Source organism: Callithrix jacchus, chromosome 4, assembly GCF_049354715.1.
Source record: "Callithrix jacchus isolate 240 chromosome 4, calJac240_pri, whole genome shotgun sequence".
Taxonomy (NCBI): domain Eukaryota; kingdom Metazoa; phylum Chordata; class Mammalia; order Primates; family Cebidae; genus Callithrix; species Callithrix jacchus.
Window position 1 is genome coordinate 116449834 of NC_133505.1, and position 24989 is coordinate 116474822.

The following is a 24989-nucleotide window of genomic DNA, read 5'->3' on the forward strand; positions in this document are numbered from 1 at the left end:
TAGCACTCATCATACTTCTGTCTTTTCAGCTACATCTTTTTTTTTTTTTGAGATGGAGTCATTCTTGTTACCCAGGCTGGAGTGCAATGGCATGATCTCTGCTCACCGCAACCTCCGCCTCCTGGGTTCAGGCAATTCTCCTGCCTCAGCCTCCTGAATAGCTGGGATTACAGGCACGCGCCACCATGCCCAGCTAATTTTTTGTATCTTTAGTAGAGACAGGGTTTCACCATGTTGACCAGGATGGTCTCGATCTGTTGACCTTATGATCCACCCGCCTCGGCCTCCCAAAGTGCTGGGATTACAGGCTTGAGGCACCGCGCCCGGCCTCAGCTACATCTTACAAGATTTTATGGGAATGTAAAATTATGTACCTGCTATGGAAAACAGTTATGGTGGTTCCTCAAAAACTTAAAAATAGAATCACCATGTGATCACAATTCCACTTCTGGGAATATACCCAAAAGAACTGAAAGCACAGCCTTGAAGAGACATTTGCACACCCACAGTCATAGTAGCATTAATCACAATAGTCAAGAGGTCAAGCAACTCCAGTGTTTATTGACAGATGAATGGATAAGCGAAATGCTGTCTATGCATATGGCAAAAAGCACAATTACTTTTGCACTAACCTAATTACAATGGAACATTATTTAGCCTTAAAAAGGAAGGGAATTCTGGCACATGCTGCAACCCAGATGAACCTTGAAAACATTATGCTAAGTGAAATAAGCTAGACACAAAAGGACAAAATAATGTGTGATTCCACTTATATGAGGTACCTAGAATAGGTAAATTCATAGAGACAGGAAGTAGATTAGAGGTTACCAGGTAGGAGTGGGGCCAGGGGAGTTATTGTTTAATGGGTACAGTATTTCTGTTTTGCAAGATGAAAGGGTTCTGGAGATTGAATGCACAGCAATGTGAATGTACTTAATACTACTGAACTGTACACTTAAAAATGGTTCCGTTGAGAAATTTTATGGTAAGTGTATTTTTACCTCCATGAAACATTTTTAAAAATTAAAAAGAGACTTCCTTATCCTTCCATATTTATTATTTAAGCAGAGGACCTTGCATATAGAAGATGCTTAAGAAATATATATTGGATGGATGAATGGATAAACAGACTGATGGAGAGAAAGATGGATGGGGATATAAATGGAAAGGCAATATACATATAAACTGATAATTACTAGACCATGGGAACGTAGGGAAATGATCCCTGTGAATATGCAGAAGTGAAGGTTTCTTATTATGGTTGAATGTGACATAATATTTATCATAGAGTTACTTTGTTTTACCCACCAACACCACAAAAAATTTTAGTATAAATCTGGTACTGTCAAGTTAATAATTTTTATTTTTTAAATCTTTTTTTATTGCATTTTAGGTTTTGCTTCTGCTATTTATACTACAGTATAATCCATCTCCTGAGCTAGATGACATTAAAACAAAGAAACATCCATTTTCTGTCACCTTTGCTCTTTCCAGCACCTCTCTTAATCCAAAAGGGTAATGTGAAAGAGAGCTTACACTTAACACTGCAGAAGACTGATAGAAGCAAGGATACGTTGTCGGCCCACAGGTTATTAATCAGCTGGCCTCTGGGGCATAGTGTTATGAAGCTGCAGCACGTAATAAACAGCAGGCAAAAAGCATAATCTCCATTTTCTGACTCTGAAGTGCAGGCATGTGCTATAAAACTAAATTGACATCTGTTAGCAGGCTTGTCACATGGGTGTTTTTTTCCTGCAGAATCTGGAATAAATTAAATCTTAAAATAAAACTGGGAACAGAGAGGCTGCTTTACATAATTCCTTCTAATAGTGTGCTGTGAACCCATCATGCTGATTTTAAAGAGAAGTTCTTGTAAGAAATGTTTCATTATCATTTTAATTGCAAAACTGTTGAATGCCAATCCATGCTAGGAAATTTGTGTTTTTTAAAAGGCCCTTATATTTTTAACTAAAAGGGGGGAAATGAAACCTTTCTTTCCTAATATTTTCACTGCCTGGAAAATAAATCAGGTTTTACCTCTGAATGAAACTATGACCGCCTTTTCCCAAGCACCCGGAGCCTGTTTCATGGGTGGGTCTATTATGCTTGGGCACCTATGAAAACTGGTACCGCTGAGCTCCCAAGGCAGAAATGGCCAGCATGGGTGTGACCTGGAAGGATTTGCTTAAGAATACACATTCCCTCAGAGAATTCAATGTGATAGCAGGTTCTCAATGCTCTTACTGTCAAAAGGTGATAACTGTTTCTTTAACACTCACAAAGGAATTGCAGAGTGGCATGACCTTGCAAATCTGAGTTGTGCTGACTGAACATAACATTCCTCTACAGACCCATCATCTCCTTTAGGAAAGTAAGTCACACAAAGGGAAACTCAGTGAACTACATGGGCCTATGGCCCTCCACTCCCTCAAGAGGCACTTGGTTCTCATTCCCCAAACGTGAAAATGGCAAGATTCTCAGATAAGCATGCCCACTCCTTGTCCACAGCAACAAAGAAAAATGCCAGCTCCCTGAGGGCCAATTTCTTCCATATGTGAAATCTTCCTCTATTGTAATAATACTGGGCCCTTTGAAAAATCTCAAAGAAGGCATAGTCAGTCATCATTCTCCATAAAATCACAAATCTGGTCTCATGAAAATTCCTTGCTCCTTCCTCTCACTAACACGTGCTCATTTGCTTCCACAACATTCTTCAGTGGCAAGGGTTCATATAATGCACCTTGCAATAAGGGAAACTAGGGAATGGGGGACTCAGCAACTTGGTGGGGAGACAGAGGGGATGCTGCCAAAGCTGACAGCCAGGCTTCTGACCCACTTCTTGTTTTAAGGGCTTTATGCAAAAAAGAGGGTGGAGGATTCGCAAAGGGAAGGCTGAGCCACTTAAGTCCTTTCCACACACAGAGGTTCCTGGGAGGGTGATCTTCACATCACCTGGATTAGAGGTGGGTGAAGGTTAAAAATGTAGGCTCCTGGGCTCCATCCCAGAACTACTACATCACAATCTCTGGGGTTGGTCCTGCCTGGGTGACATTTTAATCAAGCTCCTTTTATGGTTGAATTCTTTGTTTGTGGTATATTATTTATATTGTTTGGTTTGTTGTCCAGCATCCCCCATTCTGAGAGTCTAAGCACCACAGAGTCCTACAGCAGGGAGTGGTCCCCAGATTCCAGAACACTGTGTGCTTACAACCTTGCCAGTCATGGCTTCTACCTCCAAAGACAACACCAACCACAGCTCTGATGGTTAATAGAGTGTCAACTTGATTGGATTGATCTTGGGTGTGTCCGTGAGGGTGCTGCCAAAGGAAATTAACATTTAAGTTAGTGGGCTGGGAAAAGCAGACCCACCCTTAATCTGGGTGGGCACAATCAGCTGCCAGCATAGGTAGAATCTAATCAGGAAGAAAAACATGAAAAAGAGAGACTGGACTACCCGGATGCTTCCTGCTCTTGAACACCGGACTCCAAGTTCTTCAGTTTTGGAACTCAGACTGGCTCTCCTGGCTCCTCAGCCTATGGATGGCCTATTGTGGGACCATGTGATCATGTGAGTTAATACTTAATAAACTTCCCTTTATATATTCCGTTAATTCTGTCTCTCTGGAGAACCCTAATACCACAGCTAAAGCCAGATGTAGTTAGTAGTTAGTTCTGTCACTAGATGGACATTCTACTCTATTGCAGCTCCATGTTAGTTAAATACTGAATGGTTTGAAAAATATGCAGAAGAGCCAAGACATTTTTGCTACACTGCAAATTTCACCTTTATGGATGAATTTTGGCAAAAAAACAAAAAACTCATTTCCTAAATGTTGAGTTCAGAAGTTCCTGACTCACTTCCCAAGATGGCTTGTCCTTAGGGTCCACTGCAGATTGATGGAGACCAAAGGATGTCTCTGCATTTCAAATTGCAATTCAGCTCCATGAATGACTCATTAATGCTAAATTGCCACTGGCTTATTTCACAGAAACATAGCACCTTCCTGATTAAATCACAATTCTGCAAGATGAAATTGTCTTCAAATGTACAGAAAGATATATACCTCTTTTTGAAAAAGGAATTTAGACAAATTTAGATAGAAATTGCCCTGGGACCTGAAAGAATCACCTGGACTCCCACCTTTACCACAGCATATCTGGTTTTCTGTAAGGATTCCTGCCCAAGCATTCTGAAATATCAGGAGCTAAGGTCTCTGGATGCTCAAGGCTGCTCTTCTTAATTCCAGGGTAGATTGTGTTCAAAGATAAGGTATTCCAACTTTCATTCTTTGTATGTTTTATTTAGGAAGGTGCTGAAGAAAAAGTTAGGCCAACATGTATCCTGTATAGTTCCAGAGTGATTGCTGGGACTTGGAATGAGAATCCGTACAATAAGGGATCTCTGCCTGTGAGCCACACAGCCCACTTAGGAACACACATCTCAGAAGGAGGGCTCCAGCTCGAGGGTAAATCATTATCTAAGACTCAGGTATGCCTGGGCTTTAACCTGGTATGGCAGACCAGCAGGGAACAAAAGGAGCTTCCGTCCTGAGAAAAAAATCTGTTCCAGGACAACAGCTAGTACAGATATCAGATACGATAGGCTTCATGGAAATAAAACAATGAAACTATGACAGTGTCTGTCCTTCACACCAGGGTCTCAGGCTGAGCATGAAAGACACAAAGTAACCCGGTGCTTGTGCTCTGCAGGGACTGCGTTCAAGTCTCAGCACTGCACATGACTATGAAGTCATAGGCATAGGCAGTATGTTTCTGCTCCAGTCCTGTGTTTCTCCAAGTGTGGTACACACGTTGTTACTCAAAGTTCATTTTCCCAGCGAGCACCATCAGCATCATCTTAGGGCTTACTAGAAATACAGAATCTCAGGTCTTACCCCAGACCTCCTGAATTGTTACTTGCATGTTAATCACATTCCCAAGGTGGTTCATATATACATTAAATTTAAGAAATAATGATGTCGAATATGATTTGGAGGCAATATTTCAATGTCTTTCATTTGTTAAGTGTTTTAAATGTATTAACAAACATAGGACAGCTGACTCAAAAGTCTATGGACATTATTTACTCAGATAATTCATTCCATTTAAAGTTGTTTAAAGAAAAATATGAAGGTGACACGTACCCCTTCTCCCCATGCCAAACACAAAGCAAAAATAGGGAGAACTATCTGAAAGGGAGAGAGAGAGAAAAAAAGAAACAAAAAGGACACAGTAGGGCTCAAAACCAAGATGAACATCTCCATGGACCAGAACACAGGGCAGTGAGCAGGATGGCGGGCAGGAAATGGCAGGCTTCCATCACAGAGCAGGTGGCAGTGGTGCTGAGTGTGCATCTCCTACAGGAAATAAGAACTCAAGATGCTCCCCTGAGAGAGTGGCCAGAGCCCATTCATTGTTTAAAGCCAGGGGCAGGAGCGGAACTCCTTGGCTGCAGAAAGGAGACTGAAATAAACTGCCAACGACCACTGGCTGGAAGCTATGGCGTAAAACTAGCTGCTGGCCTAAGAAGAAGAGAGGAGAGTGACATGCCCTAGTAAATAGCAAATGAGCTGGACTTCTGATGATTCAGTGTGTGAATAGTCCACATACTACTGGGACAAGTAGGAGACAAGTGCTTCTAAAAGACCAGGTCCTGAAGGTTACTGCAAAGTCACTAGACAGAGAAGGGCAAGCCAAAAAGAAAGAGAAAAATAAAATAAAACCAAAAACCTTCTACTGAAAATATACCAGTAAACCAAAATTGCAAAATACAGGCAGAAGCCAAAGGATAAGATAAACAGTCAATCAATGCAATAATTAGAATGTTACTTCATTCCAAGATTAATTGTGTTCAAAAGTCTGACAAAAGTTTGAAATAAGTATGTTTGGGAAGCTCAGCTCAATCAATAAGAATATCAACTTTCACAAACATGCAAGCAGTGAAAACACATTTTCAATAAAAACATACAGAACTAGAAACGAACAGATGGATAGGAAATATACCAATTAGAAACCTTGGAAGTGAAAAATATAGTCTTTTTTGGTAAAAATACCAATCAATGGCAGAAACTATAGCCTGGATGTAGTTAAAAAGAGAATTAAAGAATTGGAAGCTAGTACTGAGGAATTCCTCCTAACATAGGACAGAGTGAATGAAAAAAAGCAATGAAGAGACAAGGAGGATAGACTTAGAGGCTCCAAAATACATCTGAAAAGTACTCCAAAAGTAGAGAATAAGAAAAATAGATAAGAAGCCACGGAAAATATTTTAATATTTTGAATAGTCACAAGGTACAAAATTCAAGAGATATAAAGAGTACAGAGTTTCTTCCTCAGTCATCTAGTTCTTCTCCCTGGAAGCTCCCAACATCACTAATTTTTTGCATGTAATTTAAAAAACAATCATGTGAATGGTAGAATAGTGAAAATCTACACACACTCTTCTGCAATTTGCCTTTATTGAAATATAATTTATATACAATGAAATTCATACATTTTAAATATATTCACAATGACTTTTTTTCAGACAGGGTCTTGCTCTGTTGTCCAGGCTGGAATGCAGTGGCTCAACTGATCCTCCTGCCTCAGCCACCCAAGTAACTGGGACTGCAGGTGCGTGTCATTACACTTGGCTAATTTTTGTATTTTTTTTAGAGATGAGGTTTTGCCATGTTGTCCAGTCTAGTCTCAAACTCCTGGCCTCAAGAGATCCACCCTCCTCAGCCTCCCAGAGTGCTGGGATTACAGGTGTGAGCCACCAATAACAATCAACAACTTTTGTTGAATGTATATATTCATGTAACCATAAACATACTCAAAATATAGAATGTTAAAATGTTTCCATCACCCCAAACGAATCTCCTTCTGATCTTTTCAGTAAATCTCCAACTCTGCTCCTTCACCACCTGTCCTAGGCAACCACTGATCTGATCTGATTTCTATCACCATAGAATAATTTTGCCTATTTTAGAACTTCATATAGAGAATCACATAACAGGTAGCTTTCTGAATCTAGCTTCCTTCATTCAGCATAAAGTCTGTGAGACTCATTTGTGTTGTATGTATCACAAAGCTTATTCCTTTTTATTGCTCAGAGGTATTTCATCCTTATGAATGTGTGGTGTATGGTACTTTTAAGAGATATATTAATACCATAACTTCTCTATTTATTCACATGTTTCAGACATTTGGGTTGTTTCCAGTTGAGGTTATCACGAATATAGCTTCTATACACTTTCAGCTACAAGCCTGTGTGCAGGTAGATGTTTTCAGTTATCTTGGGTAAATATCTAGGAATGGGCTTGCTGGATCAATTGGTAAATATGTGTTTAAGAAATTGCCAACCCCTTTTCCTAAGAGATTGCATTCCAACTACAAATGTTTGAGATTTCCAGTTACCCCATATCCTCACTATTACTTAGTAACATCAATCTTTTTAATTTTAGCCATTTTGGTAGTTATAAAGTGGTATCTCATTGCAGCTTTCATTTTCATTACCCTAATAATTAATCATACTGTGCATGTTTTCATGTGTGTTTTTGCCATCTGTTTGTCTTCTTTGGTGAAGCACCAGTTTAAACCTTTTGCCCTTTTGTTAATTAAATTGTCTGTCTCCTTATTTTTGGTTGTAAGAGTTCTTTATGTATTCTGGATACAAGTCCTTTTCTGATATATTTGTGGGTGAATATGTTCTCCTCCCAGTTTTTATGTTCTTAACAATGTCTTTTGATGAGCAGAAAGTTTTGATCTTGCTAAAGTCCAATTTATATTTTTTAAATTTTTTTACTGTTTATGCTAAGAAATATACTGTCTAAAAAATTCTGCCTACATCAAGCTTGTAAAGATTTTCTCCTATTATTTTCTTCTAGAAGTTTATAATTTTAGCTTTTATGTTTAGGTCTATGTTCCACTTCAAAATAATTTTCATGATGATGTGAGGTTCAGGTCAGGTTTTACTATTTTCCCATATGGGTAATCAGTTGTTCCAGCATCATTTGTTGAAAAGACTACAGGTTTTTCCCATTGAATTATGTTGATACCTCTATAAAAAATCAGTTAGTTATATATGTATTTTTTTTCTTCATTGAATTTTTTTAAACTTTTATTTTAAGTTCAGGGGTACATGTGCAGGTTTGTTATATAGGTAAACCTGTACCATGAAGATATGTTGTACAGACTATTTCATCACCCAGGTATTCCTAGAATCCATTTGTTATTTTTCTGATCCTCTCCATCTTCCCACCCTTCACCCTCTGATAGGCCCCAGTTTCTGTTGTTCCCCTCTATGTGTCCATGTGTTCTCAGCATTTAGCTCCCACTTAAAAGTGAGAACATGCAGTATTTGGTTTTCTGTTCCTGTGTTAGTTTGCTAAGGATAATGTATATATGTGTTTCCATCTCTAAATTCTCTTGCTGTTTTCCATTGATCTCTATGTCTATCTTCATGTCAGTACCATACTATCTTGATTACTATCCCTTATGTTGTGTTGAAATCAAGTAGTATAAGTTCTCTAACTTTGTTTTTTGTTTTTGAAATTGTTTAGCAATTGCTTTGCATTATAAATTCGTTTTCTTAAAAATATATCTCAGAAATTGTTCCACATCAGTATATAAAAATTTGCTTTGTCCTTTTTTTAAGTGGCTTTGTAAGTTGTCCAAAAGATATACAATACCCCATTTAACTACTTCCAAAATGGGGCTATGCAAATTGTTTTCTATCCTTTTCTATTACAAACAATGATGTAAAAAATAACTTTATTCATATATTGGTTCACACATATGGGATATGGCTGTGGGGCAAATTCACAGAAGTAGAATTGCTGGATTTGCATTTGCAATGTGATAGATATTGCCAAACTGCCCTGCAGAAAGGTTGTACCAATTTATATTCCTGTGACTTTTTATCTTTGATAATCTGATAAAAACATTTTATCTAACTACAGTTTTATTTGTCTTTCTCTTCATATGGGCAAGTTTTAATACTTTTTCATATAAGCCATCTGTGTCTCCTTTTCTGTGAACTGTTTTTCATCAACTATTTCTTCATCTAATTTTCTATCAAGTTGTATATTTTTTTCTTAATGATGTGTTGAAGCCCTTCTAGACCAGTGAAATTAACTCTCTACTTATAAGATGAATTGTCAATATTTCCCAGCTTGTTATTTGTCTTTTAATTTTGTTTTTGGTAGTTTTACCATGTATAAATTTTGTAGACAATCAAGTTAGTTATTCTTTGCTTTGTGACTTCCTAACTCCAGGATTTTTTTTTAATCACCATAGTTTTCTTTCTAATATTTTTATGGTCTTAAAAAAACTTTTATTGGTTTAAATTTTTGGGCAAAAGACATCAAATAAAGCTCAAAGAAACATTTTTTTAAGTAAAGGCTTACTCATAATTTTACTGAAACATCCATCTTTTCTCTATGATTCGAGATAGTACCTTGATTAGATATCAGCTCTGCAGGTATGTGAATTTATTTATGGATTTTTAAAATGTGCCCATTAATCTGTTTATCTCTTCATGCAATAGTACCATTTTTGTTATTATAGTTATATAAGAAGCTTTATTACCTCATAGGGTTAGTTAACCTCCTTTATCAGAATTTGATTGGCTTTTTCTGCTTGTTAATTCAAGATGAGCTATAGAATCAGCTCTTTTAGTTCTGCAAAAAAAAAAAAATCCTATTGACAACTTTATTGGGATCATGTTTAATCAATAGATTAACATAAGAAAGAGCTAATCATTATGCTGGTTAGTGTTTATATCAAAGCATGTACTATGTCGTTGAATTCGTTCAAGTCTTCCTTTAAGTCCTTGAGTGGCTGAAGTTTTCTTCTTGTAGACCTTGCACATGTCTCATTAAGTTTATTTTTAGCTTTATTTTTGTTGCTTTTGTAAATAACCTTTACTTCCTTTTATATTCTAACTGGTTTTTATTCACAAATGTGTAGTTTAAAATTTTTTGCATACTGTACTCAGACAACTCGTTTTATTTTCTTATTGCTTAATAGTTTTACATTAGATTATCTTGAGTTTTCCAGTATGCCACCATATTATGTTCAACTAATATGTCTTTCAATAATAATATCTGTAAATCGTAAAATTTTTACCTCTTTCTTAATTTATACTCCTACAATTTTTCTTTTCATATTATATTAGCTATTATATTAAGAACAATATTAAATAACAATGGTGATTACACACTGTATGATTCCATTAATATTACATTCTTAAAAAATGACAAAATTATAAAAATAGAAAACAGATTAGTGGTTACCAGAGGTTAGGGAAGGAGGTAAGGGGAAGAAGGTAGGTGTGACTATAAAAGGGAAACATGATTTTATAGTGATAGAAGTGTTCTGCATCTGGGGTCTCTGTATTATTTCTTACAAGTGCATATGAATCTGTATCAAAATGTTAAGTTGTTGGTTTTTTAAAAAGCTCTAATCTAGTTTCTTTTTAAATGGTAATGATAAAAATCCTTATTTTTCCCTGACTTTAATAAGGATATTTCTACTGTTTCCACATTAATTAGGATGTCAGCTCTTGGACTGAGATATACCAAAGTAAGAAGCAATTAATCCAAATATATCAACAAACACAATACCTATTAAACTCACAAATATAGACAGATTTATTATGGAAGTCCTCATCCATTGCTTTCTACTAAGTTTTTAATTCTTTTTTTATGTTGCAGAGATGAGTGTAGGCAAGGGATGGAGCGAGAAAGCAAGTATGGCAAGATATTATCAAATGGTGAATCCCAGTGAAAAATCTGTGAGGGTTCATTATATTCTAGCAACTTTGGCATTTGAAATTTTTTGAAAATAAAAATATGTAAAACTCTAGATAATAACAATGTGGGCACCCAGGTTCAATGGGTATTAACATTTTATAATCCTTGTATGTTTAGAAGAAATACAGAAATACTGAATGATTTTACATGTATTAAAATTTCATAGTTAATTATATACTTTTTAAATCTAAAGATAAGCACGAAGAATAGATATAAGCTTTACCAAGAAGAGGGTGGAAAGTGCAGAAAACCAAAGGCCCAATTTAAAAGAGTAGAAATTATTCCCCATATGCCAGTAATCCCAATAAATATAAATATAAAAGAATTAAACACACCTGTTTAAAGACATTATCAGGTTGGGTTTAAAAACACAATCCAGACATAGATTGAATACATGTCTCCTATAAGCCATATATAAACTAAAACTATATCAAAAGAATGAAAATAATCTAGAATGTTACTTCACATAAATACTTGTCAAAGGAGAGCTAGTATGGCAGAACTAACATCAAATAAAAAAGAATTTAAGGCCAAAAATATTTCTAGAAATAAAACTGACACACTATATACATATGGTCAAATCTTCCTTAAAGAGTATATTATTTTCCATTTCTAGCAGCAAAGTGTATTATTTCCAACAAGCATTCCAATACAGGGCAATATCAATATCTTGTTTATGTTTAGCAATTTGATAAGTAAAAAGAAAAACAAGAGTGAATCTTTAATTTCTTTTCCTTTTCTTTTTTTTTTTTTTTTTTTGAGAGAGGGATCTGGCTCTGTCACCCAGACTGGAGTACAGTGGAGTGATCATGGCTCACTGCAGCCTTTACCTCCTGGACTCAATCACTCCTCCCACATCAGCCTCCCAAGTATTTGGGACTACAGGAGCATGCCACCATGCCCAGCTAATGTTTAAAATATTTTGTAGAGATGGGATCTCACTATGTTGCCCAGCTGTGTAATTTCATTTCAAAGCCCATATTGACGCACAACAAAACTGATGTTCTGGAATCAATGGTGAGCTCTTAGCCAAGAGAGGCAGAAACTGGTAGTCCTGTGAGGGTCCAAGTGGACACTGAGCCATGTCCTGAGTGGTGACAGGGGCAGGTGTAGGAAGACACAGTTCCCTGAGCTGACAGACAGGGAGGCCAGCTCTCCCAGGGCATCTGACCAGAGGGCCCCAGCCCCAAGATCTATCTGTTCTGTGTGGAATAAATCTCAACTCACTCTCAGAGCAGTTTATTTAATTTCTATACAGCACAATATTTACTTTCTATTCAGTCACCCTCAAAGCTGTTCAGCGCCTGAAGGCAGCAACAATATTTTCTCTACAACAACATCTGAAGGACCAATTGCCTTTCAGTTTCACACAAAGATCTCATTAAAAACTCTTGACTGGAACTAGGTATAGTTAGCAATTTCCAGAGAAATCTCTGATGTACATTTCCCTGATAACAAAGAAAGAAAGAAAAAAAAGGTTTTCTATAAAATTTACTAAAATTGTTTATAAAAACCCTTTGAATTTACTGAAAACAATTGAGTGACTAATTCACACCAGGCATTCTGCTGGAGACTTTCACACTGTGTGCTCAGATCTACTTCTCAAAAACAACCCACAGTTTAGAAAGTATCATCGTCCTCATTTAGCTGACAATCAAACTGAATGCCAGAGAGGTTAAATGAGTCTGCTAACACCAAAAGCCAACAAGAGGACCATGCTTCAAACCTAGACTGATGAGCTTACATAGGGAAACCCTCAGGCAGCTCTGTTATTCAGCAGCATGGTTAAGACCAAAAATAATAGTTATAATTCCTCATTAACTAGCTTGGATCATTGAGGATACTGAGTGTAACAAAATCTAAAGTAACAAAGACTTTAAAAAAAACATACATTATGATTAATATGAACAAAGACTTTAAAAAAAACATACATTATGATTAATATGAGCAGAAACTTCAGATTCAATATTTCTAGTTGCAGTCTGAAAAAAAAAATTGTATGCTTAGTTAACAATAACCACTTCTGCAAAGAGTAGACAGTTAATCATTTCACATAATGCTGGATCCAAGTGATATTATTCCCTGACAGACTGGGCTTCTGGTCCACATGATTTTGCTGATGCAGCTGCTCTAACCCAATGCTTTAGAAAAGGCTTTTGATTCATAGTTTGAAGTTAAAATTACCAAAGAGTTTTAAAAGCAGTATGAAAGCCGTATGCGTCTTTCTGTCACTATCTCAGAAGACTGCTTTCATTTTTGCCCATATTTTGCTTGAGTGGCTGGAATCCAGGTATGGATATATAGAAAAGGAAAACTAACAGCCAAGTAGGAAAATTATTACAAAACAGTATGAGATATTTTAAAGTTCTGAAATGAAAACAAAACAGCTAAAGGCTTTGGTTTCTACACGCACTTTCAGAATAAATGAATGAAGGTGTCAAGGCAAAAACGCTGACATTTGTTACTGTGTTTTTTTCTATCTGCTTCCCCTGCCACAGCCACATCCTATTTACCACTGTCTGTACACGTGCAGAAAAATGAAAATAGACCATGCTTGCTGCATGCCACAGAAAAGGTTTCCATTTATCTGGCCCCGCATAGCTCCTAGAAGCATGTTCCTAAGGAAAGCAATCACTGATAGGTTTAGCTGTGTTGTTTTTGTTTGAAAGCAGTCACCAAAAAAAAAGAAATCTCTAGGAAAGAATGGCAGTATTTTTTAAATTCTTCAACAAGAAATTAAAAAAAAAAAAAAGGAACAAATGCATTCCTGGCAATTCTGTGCCAGATCACTTTCATTGTAAACATTAAAAAATAATAATAATAAGTAGCCTTAGAAACATAAGCAATCCCTTAAAGCATTTCTCCTTTTTAGACATCACTGTAAATATTTCTACTATCTCAGAAGCAGCATTGCAAAAGGCCTCATGCTTTACCCTTAGCATAAGGGTTTGCCCACTGCAGCTAAACAAACACAATTCAGGTACATATCTTGTTATCTAAAATACATTTCCCATAGGAAAATGTGGTTAAATAAATTATATCCACAGATCACTTTTTCAAAGTCTTATTTTATCCTCACCTCTACCAAATCTTTTGCTAAAATATTATTAGGAAAAAAAATAAGCAAAATGGCACTGAGTTTCTCTCTTTCCTACTCAGTCTTTTTATGAAGAGTGGGGTTGGAGAAGGCTAGGATGTAAAGAGCATAAAAGAGGAACAGCAAGACTCCTAACTGAACACAAAGAATAAGTGCTTAGCTCTTTGAATAATCTAAAGTTGACATATTAGAGAAACAGGCCTGTAATTTTCAGCAGTAAAAATCAGATCTACAAAGGTAACAAGCAACAGAAAAGAAAAAGACAAAATCCTAAATAAAGTTCTGAAAAATGCTCCTGCTTCTTCCCACACATATGACAAACATTAACAGCATGTAAAAAAGAATTCTGTTCTGAGATTTTACCCAAAAATCCTACATAGGCCTCACTAAGGCTCTTGACTATTAAATGCCACCAGTTACTCTTGGTGGCAAAGCAAGGTACAAATCAATAGTTAATAGTGTGTTAAAAGAATAGCAAATTTTTTGAAGTTGTTCTTGATGAAGCATGGGCTATCTAATTAAAAGTTGTTTAGAGGAAGAAAGAGAAGGAGGAAGAAGAGAGGGAGGAAGGAGAAGGAAGAGGAAGATGAAGAAAGGAAAAGGAGAAAAGAAGGAAGATGGGGAAGAGGAGGAGGAGGAACAACAATGTGGGGAAAAGCCTCTTGCTGAAGATCAAGAAGCCAACTCAAGTTTAAAATTGAGTCTCATGCACACTGTTTCTCAAATACAAACACCTATTGTGATCTGCTCTAAATTTCATGGCATCTCTGGCTGCGAACACAGGCCAAAATAGCCAAACCCAAGAAGGGCTGAAGATCAAACACAAGCCACCAACACCCAGGAGAAATTACCTAGTATCCACCTAGTCAGCTCAGGTATGCTGCAATGAAAATTGCTTTCAAAGAACACAGTTCAAAGATTGAATTTCTTTTTTGCTGTTCACTCATAATAAAATGTTTGCAGAGATTTCACATCCTTCGATATATAATTTCCAACATACATAACGTCCATTCAATTTTATAAAGTAAATTTTAATCAAAGTTATACGTATTTTCTGTATAGAGCCTAGAGGTTCAAAATAGTGAGAAACATGTAACAACAGTGAGTACATGATACACAGCAATATCTTATTAAACATAGCCCCAATTATTTTTTGTATTTGAGTTCAACATAAGTAGTTTGCTCTTTCTGGAAAGTGTACATCAGTTGCCAAATGAAAATGGTATTCTTCAGCCTATGCCAGAAGTAAGTTTCTTAGTCTTCTTGCCTAGTCTTGGCCAAGACTATTAATATTACTCAATAGCAACTAAAATCTTCAAATCGATTTAAATATCGCTATTCTTGCCAACACTTTGTGTCTAGAGTTGACTCTCTAATGTTAGGTGATTAGTGGGATTAAAACTTGGTGGGAGTGTAAATTAGTTCAACCATTGTGGAAGACAGTGTGACGATTCCTCAAGGACCTAAAAACAGAGATTCCATTTGACCCAGCAATCCCATTACTGGGTATATACCCAAAGGCCTATAAATCATTCTATTATAAAGACACATGCACATGTATGTTCACTGTGGCGCTGTTTACAATAGCAAAGACCTGGAACCAACTCAAATGCCCATCAATGATAGACTGGACAAAGAAAATGTGGCACATATACACCATGGAATACTATCCAGCCATAAAAAATTATGTGTTCATGTCCTTTGTAGGGATATGGATGAATCTTGAAACCATCATTCTCAGCAAACTGACACAAGAACAGAAAACCAAACCCCACATGTTCTCACTCATAAGTGGGTGTTGAACAATGAAAACACATGGACACAGGAAGGTGAACATTATACACAGGGGTATGTTAGGGGGTGGGGGGCCAGGGAAGGAGCAGCAGGAGGAAAGGAGGTTGGGGAGGGATAAAACTGGGAGAAATGGTTGATGTAGGTGACGGGGTGATGGAGACAGCAAACCACCATGGCATGTGTGTACCTATGCAACAATCCTGCAAGATCTGCACATGTACCCCAGGACTTAAAGGACAATTAAAAAATAAAATAAAATAACTGGACCTTCAACTATCTAATGTCAATGTTGCTATTCTTGGTTTGCATTTTAAAAAGCTGATGGATTTGTTTACTTTATTCAAGTATAAAATCAAATGAAAAATCTCACCTTGTGATGCCCAAATTCATTCAAAATGCTTCCCAGTTTTCTGGTGTTGCTGTGTGGTTTCTGGGCAGCAACAGCTGGATGGGGATCCCGCCAGTCGATGGACAAGCGGTGATACCAAAGGTGCTGACTCTCCAGAATGTGAGCTGACTTGGCACTAGGATCAAAACGATGCACTTCACATCCATTGTTGGCCATGCTAAGCTCAAAGTGGGTGTCATCACTTCCCAGCCTAGAAAGAAAGAGGACGGACATCAACAACAAAAAATGCAATGAAGCGAAGTGTTGGACTGACAAGATAACAGCTCCAAGGCCAATGTTCTTAATTATAGCAAGCCTTCTCCTGTTTTAATACATGGCTAATGTACACGTTCAATAAACTTTATTTGACAAAAAGCATTATTGCTCAAAGATTCTGGATAAAAGAGAAATTACCTGCTAAACAAAGACCAGAGAATCACATACTCAAACATGTAGACGTATCATCAAATTGTTTTTTTTTCAAATGATGTAAATCAGAGTAGCAGTGAAACAAAGAAGACTATCCAGTAGTCTTAAGAGATTTTCTCAGAATATGTCCAAAAATATAAGTCCCAGGATTAGTTCTCTTGAGGAGAGGCGTGTTCTACTAATGAGGTAATTTGTCTCCATTCTAATGGTCGCAGTGCTGTGTATGCAGTTTGACTTAAAGACAACAGCTGTCTTCTTAGTAATGGAAAATATTTTTAAACAGTGAAGATAAGAAAAAAGGCAAAGGTATGTGATTCTACTGCATCCAGAACGCAAGAAGCAAAAGGGTTCCTAACCTAAATTCACATCAAAAGGGGAAGAAATTACAAATGAATTGTACGTAAGTACTCAACAGGCAGCACATCACGCGGAAAAATTATGAACTTACAAATACTGAATTGACTCAGAAATATTCTCTATTTAATGGTGCAAGGATCATCACTTTGATTAAAGTGCCAGTTTTAATGAAAAGCATGAAATTAACTGAGAATGATTTTTTCATGGTGATTATGTCTTCCCTGCTCCAAATACTGTACTTATGTGTGATTTAGGATACCAAAATCCTGCAGAGTAGCTACACCACTGGCCAAACCCGAACCCAGTGCAGAAAAACTTCATTCTCATAGATTCTACTACAGCTGACCATTGAACAACACAGGTTTGAATTGCGTGGATCCACTTGCAAGTGGATGCTTCTTCAATAAATAGCCCTCCATAACTGTGGGTTCCACACCCACAAATTCAACCAACATGAATCAGAAATACAGCATTGATGGGATGCAGGAGCCTACTGATACAAAGGGCTGATGTTTTGTATCTGTGAGTTCTGTAGCCAGACTTGGTAGTTCATGGATTTTGGTATTGTTGCCGCGGAGAAGGCGACCTAGAGCCAACCATCAACCCCATACGGAGGGATGACTGACTATTGCATAATCTAGAAATACACAATTTCAGTGGATAATAACTATTTACCTTATTTTAATTAACTAAAATTAAATTAGAGATCATCCACTTAGACATTCTTTTTTTTTTTTTGTAAACGGGGTCTCGCTCTTGTCGCCCAGGCTGGAGTGCAGTGGCGCCATCTTGGCTTACTGCAAACTCCACCTCTCAGGTTCAAGCTATTCTCCTGCCTCAGCCTCCTGAGTAGCTGGGATTACAGGTGTCCACCACTACACCCAGCTAATTTCTATACTTTTAGTAGAAACGGGGTTTTGCCATGTTGGCCAGTTGTGTCTCAGACTCCTGACCTCAGGTGATCCACCCACTGAGATGGAGTCTGGCTCCTTTGCCCAGGCTGGAATGCAATGGTGTGATCTCGGCTCACTGCAACCTCCGCTGCTAGGGTTCAAGCAATTCTCTTGCCTCAGCTTCTTGAGTAGCTGGGATTACAGGCTTGCACCACCACGCCTGGCTAATTTTTGTATCTTTAGTAGAAACGGGGTTTCACCATGTTGCCCAGGTTGATCTCGAACTCCTGACCTCAGGTGATCCACCCTCTTCAGCCTCCCCATGTGCTGGGATTACAGGCATGAGCCACGGCACCCCACCTAGACATTCTTAGTACAGTCAGCCCTCTGTATCCACAGATCTCATCCACAAATTCAACCAACAGCAGATTGAAAATATTTGAAAAAACAAAAATTAAAATAATACAACATTTAAAAATAGTAAAAATAAAAATCAATAGAGTGTAATAACTATTACATGGCATTTACATTGTATTCGGTATTATAAGTAATCTAGAAATGATTTAAATTTTGCAGGAGGATGTGCATAGGTTATATGCAAATACTACACCATTTTATATCCAGGACTTGAACATCCTGCATTTTGGTCTTTGCAGTAGTCTTGCAACCAATTTCAATGGGTGCTGAGGGATGGTTATAGTCTTATTTGCCTCTTACTCTCCCTTTACCCAACTGCTCTTTTTCCCACTGGATCCCGGGACAAGTCAGCCCTTTGATGTCCCTCAGCCATAGCTCTTTCAACTCTTTTTGCCTGGAGAAAATTCAGCACTCCTCTCACAAGCACTTCCATTTCTTCACTTAACAGATCCTGTTCCCTATGTTCTACCTACTATTGAATCCATACAGCTCAGACCATTGACGTCTCTACCTCAGTTTTCCATAATCTAATCTGGTGTGGCAGACGGCCTTGGTGACTCTGCTCCTTCAACCCTGTACCATCCACACTACTCCATGTTCATCATGAGAAAGTGTCCTTCCCTGCCCTTTGACTTTTTGGCTTGGCCATATGCCTTGCTTTTTTGAAGGAAGTGGGAGTGTGCCAGTCCAGATCCTAGGCCTTGAGTGCTTCTATTCTCTCTTACACTATCATCACATAAAAATGTGCTCTCAAGAGTTTGTAATCCAGCCAGTTCACCAGTCCTCTATGAAATATAGAACCCCCCTTAGCCATCTCAGCTTGAAGTAAAGAAAGCCTCCCAGCTGAGCCCAGCCCGGATCAACAGAGGCCCAGCTGTCCCGCAGACATACAAACAACTGTAAAGACATACAAGCAACAGTAAATAATGGTAATTTTTAAGCCACTGAGTTTTAGAGTGATTACACACCAATAGCTAACTTATATGTCTGCCATTAATTATAAATTCAAGAGTTGCAGTTGAAAACTACAAAGCATTTTTTAGTAGATAGTTTTTTTGTTTTTGTTTTTTTGAGACAGAGTCTTACTCTGTCACCTAGGCTGGAGTGGTACGATCTTGGCTCACTGAAATCTCTGCCTTCTGGGTTCAAGAGATTCTCGTGTCTCAGTCTCCTGAGTAGGTGGGACTACAGGTGTAAGCCACCACCTGGCTAATCTTTTGTATTTTTAGTAGAGATGGGGTTTCACCATGTTGGCCAGGCTGGTCTCCAACTCCTGACCTCAGGTGATTCACCCACCTCAGCCTCCCAAAGTTCTGGGATTACAGGTGTGAGCCACCAAGCCTGGTCAATAGATTTGTTTTTATAGAGATCAGAATATTGTAGAATTCAACTATCCAAAAGGAATTTTTACTTAATTAAATTTGTCAAAATTTAGTTGAACAAAGCAGTATTACAACAGGTCACCAGTAGAAAAGGGCAATTTGATAATTTCACTAAGAGAACATTATATCTCTGCCCATGGATGCCACCGAAGAAGCATTCCTAAAATCTCTCTTCTCCCTGCGATCATGTCTAAGTCAGAATCTCCTAAAGAGCCGGAACAGCTGAGGAAGCTCTTCATTGGAGGGTTGAAACAACTGATGAGAGCCTGATGAGCCATTTTGAGCAATGGGGAACGCTCACAGACTGTGTGGTAATGAGAGATCCAAACACCAAGCACTCCAGGGCTTTGGGTTCATCACGTATGCAACTGTGGAGGAGGTGGATGCAGCCATGAATGCAAGGCCACACAAAGTGGATGGAAGAGTTGTGGAACCAAAGAGAGCTGTCTCAAGAGAAGATTCTCAAAGACCAGGTGCCCACTTAACTGTGAAAAAAGTGTTCGTTGGTGGCATTAAAGAAGACACTGAAGAACATCACCTAAGAGAATATTTTGAACAGTATGGAAAAATTAAAGTGCTTGAAATCATGACTGACAGAGGCAGTGGCAAGAAAAGGAGCTTTGCCTTTGTAACCTTTGACGACCATGACTCCGTGGATAAGGCTGTCATTCAGAAAGACCATACTGTGAATGGCCACAACTGTGAAGTTAGGAAAGCCCTGTCAGAGCAAGAGCTGGCGAGTGCTTCATCCAGCCAGAGGCTGAAGTGGTTCTGGAAACTTTGGTGGTGGTCATGGAGGTGGTTTCAGTGGGAATGACAACTTTGGTCATGGAGGAAACTTCAGTGGTCGTGGTGGCTTTGGTGGCAGCCATGGTGGTGGTAGATATGGTGGCAGTGGGGATGGCTATAATGGATTTGGTAATGATGGAAGCAACTTTGGAAGTGGTGGAAGCTACAGTGATTTTGACAGTTACAACAATCAGTCTTCAGAGTTTGGACCCATGAAAGGAGGAAACTTTGGAGGCAGAAACTATGGCCCCTATGGTGGTGATGGCCAATACTTTGCCAAACCATGAAACCAAGGTCACTGTGGCGGTTCCAGTAGCACAATAGCTATGGCAGTGGCAGAAGATTCTAATTAGGAAACAAAGCTTAGCAGGAGAGGAGAGCCAGAGGTTACAACAGATGCCTACCTGCTACAAAGAAGACATGATTTAGTCAGATACTCATGTGTATGGGCAAAAAACTCGAGGACTGTATTTGTGACTAATTGTATAACAGGTTATTTTAGTTTCTGTTCTGTGGAAAGTGTAAAGCATTCCAACAAAGGGTTTTAATGTAGAGTTTTTTCTTTTTCTTTTTCTTTTTGCACCCATGCTGTTGATTGCTAAATGTAATAGTCTGATTGTGACACCGAATAAATGTCTTTTAAAAAAAAGAAAACATTATATCAAAAAAGTACTCATTACATATAATTTGTATATAAATCTGAAGTAAAATATGTAAAAATTTCTTCCTCTGAATTTTCAGAATATTGTTCTTAAGAAACTTAATTAAATTAGCCACATACAATTCCGTAACTAATTGTTGTTTGGTAAGACATTTTAATATATTGTATGGTTTCTATTTAAACTAGTTGCTTATAATTAAATAAATATACATATAAATAACTCAAGTTTTAAGAAGTATATAAAATAAAAAGAATTTTTTACCACTAGAAATTTTAGCCACTAATTTCCAGAGATGATCTTGGTTAGTAGGTTTTTTATATATCGTTCCAGAAATTTTCTACATGTATACAAGTGTTTATTATAAATATCACAAGCACACACATACACACATAAGTTAGTCACTAAATAATGGGGAACTGTTTTGTATAATACATTAGATACAATAAAACTATTTGTAATTTGTAATTTTTATGATTAATTTATGTTACTTTTACTATAATCAATATATAAACATGTACCATATTAGAATGTAATAAACTATATTCATTTAATTGATATATAAAATTCTTACTTTATTTAAAATGGTGCTTCTTCAAGTGTAATTGAAATTGGTCAAGTTTGTGGTCAGTGTGAAAAGCAAGAGGAGGAGTAATTGTAATACGCACAGTTGTTGCAAAACATGGCCCAAAGAGGTAAAACCAGGAGTCAAATCCAATCCAGTAGATCCACAGCACATGATCTCTGCACACCACCTCGCTGCCAATGAGCACAGGTCACAGGATCATAAAAGGAATATTTGTGATCTCAGGTCTAGGGAACTGTCAGTTACCAGACAGTAATGCTCTATGAGGAAAAGGGTTGTGTCAATCTTGCTCATTCCTAAATCCCCAGTGCTGAATAGATGAATGATGACAGTCAGACCTACAAAATGCTGCCCTCAGTGAAATAAAACTATGATGCAGGGTCTGGAATTCCCAGAATACACAGTACAATATTCAATATCCGAATGTTGACTGTGGTGAGCTACATTTCACTGACTTATTCATATTTATAAACAAATATTTATAGAGCATTTTACATGTGCAAGGCACTACACTGGACACCAGGGACAAATGGATAAATTAAAAGGTTGCTCTGAAGAGGTTCACAAAGTAGTAATGAAGAGAGATTTTTGAAGAAATAATTATAATAAAAGGAAAACCATTATTTATAGCAAAAATGTATTTAATCTATAAGGAAATCATGTTCTATTATTTACTAAAAAAATAATACATTAAAAATGTTACTTGACAGAAATATTTCATTTAATGTTTATTTAATGAAGCAAGAAGTATAGATCATATGGCTTCCATCTCAGGGTCTAAGACAACTATTCCATTTTTTGCCAATCTGTCTGTATCTTGGCCATGAGGAAAGGTAAAAGGGAAAGTGATAGTCTCATGCTGTCCCCTTGGGGACGTGGCCTAGAAGTCTCACACAGTACTTCCATTCGTAGCTCACTGCTTAAAGCTATTCATATGGCCATTTACAGCTACATAGAAGGCTAGGAAATACAGCCACCAGAAAGGTGGCCATGTGCCCTGCTAACCTCAGGAGTTTTGTTACCAAAAAAAGGAAGGGAGGATAAATATTGAGGGACAATGAGTAGTTCCTGCTACAACTCATTTCTGAAATAATTAAGCAGTCAACATGTATATTCAAAGCTCTTATATATCTTTGAATTAAGATGGCAACCTCTCCTTCCCTATGGGGAAGAAACAAAATTACATAACTCATCCTGACAATATTATCCTGCATATATTAATAGTGGGGTTAGAGGTAACTACAGACTTTTCAACATAGGACTGTTAAATCTGAGAACTGTTGAAGAGATAGGAAAAGGCAGATTTACAGGGCTAAATTTTCAAAGGTAATGAATAATAGTGGAGCCATCTTGATCCCCTTTCTCCAACGTCTTGGAGAAAAACAACTAAGATCTCTGCAGGTGGTTGCATGGATTGTGCACTGAACAACTCTGGGAAATGTCATTCCCATCACAATTACCATAAAAATGATTTTCTAGCAGTAAAAGTTCTTGAGTGAGGGATGCTCTTTCCCAAATTGTATAAAGGTGTTCTTTGGACAAGCTGCATGTGGTACCGTAGTCCCATGCTCTTTAACGCTGCTGAAGGGCAGAAGGGGTGGGTTGTGGCACTGTTTCAGGCCCTTGATTATTCTTTTAAAAATATTCCTGAAAGTATTAAAGTGAGTGGCCTTTTATGTTTTCCAGGAATAAAAAACTCAGAACATAAGCACATACAAAGATGCTCAAGATCATTAGCCAGTAGGGAAATACAAATCAAAACCACAGTGAGATACCAAAATGACCTGGCTATAATCAGAACGACAAATAATAATAAGTGTAGGCAAGGATATAGAGAAATTGGGACTGTCATAGATTTGGGAATGCAAAATGGTATATACCCAAGAGAAATGAAAACATATGTCCACATAAAAACTCGTTGGCGGCGGGGGGGGGGGGGTGCCAATATGACTAAGAGCCAGCACCTGAATGCAGCTCCCAGAGAATGAGACACAGAGGGCTGGAGGACTTCACCATTGCAAACAAGGTGCCAGGTTCTTTTCTGTGGGACTGACAGGGCACTGGAATTAGGCCCAGGGAAGGAGCCACAGGGCACAGCCACTCGGGGTGGCAAATCAAGACAGGGGGCAGGGGGGCATGTCCCCACCTGAAACCTGCAGTTGGCTAGGAGGGTCGGGGGACTTGGCCCCCTTGGTGCTTCCTTTCAGATCCTGTGCCTGCATCATCCCTCCTGCAACCTACGGTCCACAGAAGCCCTGACAGACTGTGGGACGCGATGGGTAGCTGATGCAAATCTGAGCAGAGGATACCTCCAGATACTGCCCCGCGGCAAGTCATCACAGGGACCTGGGTGGGAGTTTGGACTAATGCCAGAGCCATGGGCTGTCCCACACAGGGAGGCAGAGTTGAAAGCAGGGAAACAGACCATAAGGCCTCGCAGGCCCCACCTCCACCGAACTCAAACTGAAGCCCTGGCTAGAGAGCTTGGCAGCAAATACACCAGCTTGACCCCAACCAGGAAGATCAAGCTCTGGGAGAGATGCCATTGGGAATGCGGGGCCAATCTCACCTGCAAACAAACTCCAGGGAAGGACCACCCACTCAACAACCTGACTGAACCCCAGAGAGGCCAGCAACGCCCTCTACAGGCCAAAACGATACAGCTCCAACCTCAACAGAAAAAAATCCACTCAAAGACTCCTCCTGAAATCACCAACTTCAAATATTAAAGGGAGATAAATCCACGAAGATGGGGAAAAAACAGCACAAAAAGGATGAAACCAAAGAACAGAACATCTCTTCTCCTCCCAGGGATCACAACTCCTCACCATCAATTGAACAAAAGACAGAGAATGAATCTGACGAATTGACAGAAGCTTGCTTCAGAAGGTGGATAATAACAAACTTCTCTGAGTTAAAACACCATGTTCTAACCCATTGCAAAGAAAATAAGAACCTTGAAAAAAGGTTAGATGAAATGCTAACTAGAATAACCAGCTTAGAGAAGATAAACAACTTGATGGAGCTGAAAAACGCAGCACGAGAACTTCATGAGGCATACACAAGTTTCAACAACCAAATTGATCAAGCAGAAGAAAGGATATCAGAGATAGAAGACCAAATCAATGAAATAAAACGAGAAGACAAGAAAAGAAAAAAAAGAGTGAAAAAAAATGAACAAAGCCACCAAGAACTATGGGATTATGTGAAAAGACCTAATCCACGCTTGATTGACATACCTAAATGTGAGGGGGAAAATGAATCTAAGTTGGGAAACACTCTTTAGGATACTATCCAAGAGAATTTTTCCAGCCTGACAAAGCAGGCCAACATTCAAATCCAGGAAATACAGAGAACACCACCACAATGATATTCCTCAAGGACAGCAACCCCAAGGCACAT

General features: G+C 38.1%; 1 protein-coding gene across 9 annotated transcripts in view; it reads right to left on the reverse strand.

Annotated features, from left to right (window-relative positions):
* METTL24 (methyltransferase like 24) overlaps positions 1-24989 on the reverse strand; it is a 119145-nt gene that overhangs the window by 36239 nt on the left and 57917 nt on the right. For all 9 annotated transcript variants that reach the window (XM_078369943.1, XM_002806728.7, XM_054254323.2 and 6 more), the window contains one exon: positions 16058-16286. In XM_078369943.1, the coding sequence (XP_078226069.1) occupies positions 16058-16252 (195 nt within the window). In that variant the 5' untranslated portion in view covers positions 16253-16286. The remainder of the gene's footprint in view (positions 1-16057; positions 16287-24989) is intronic.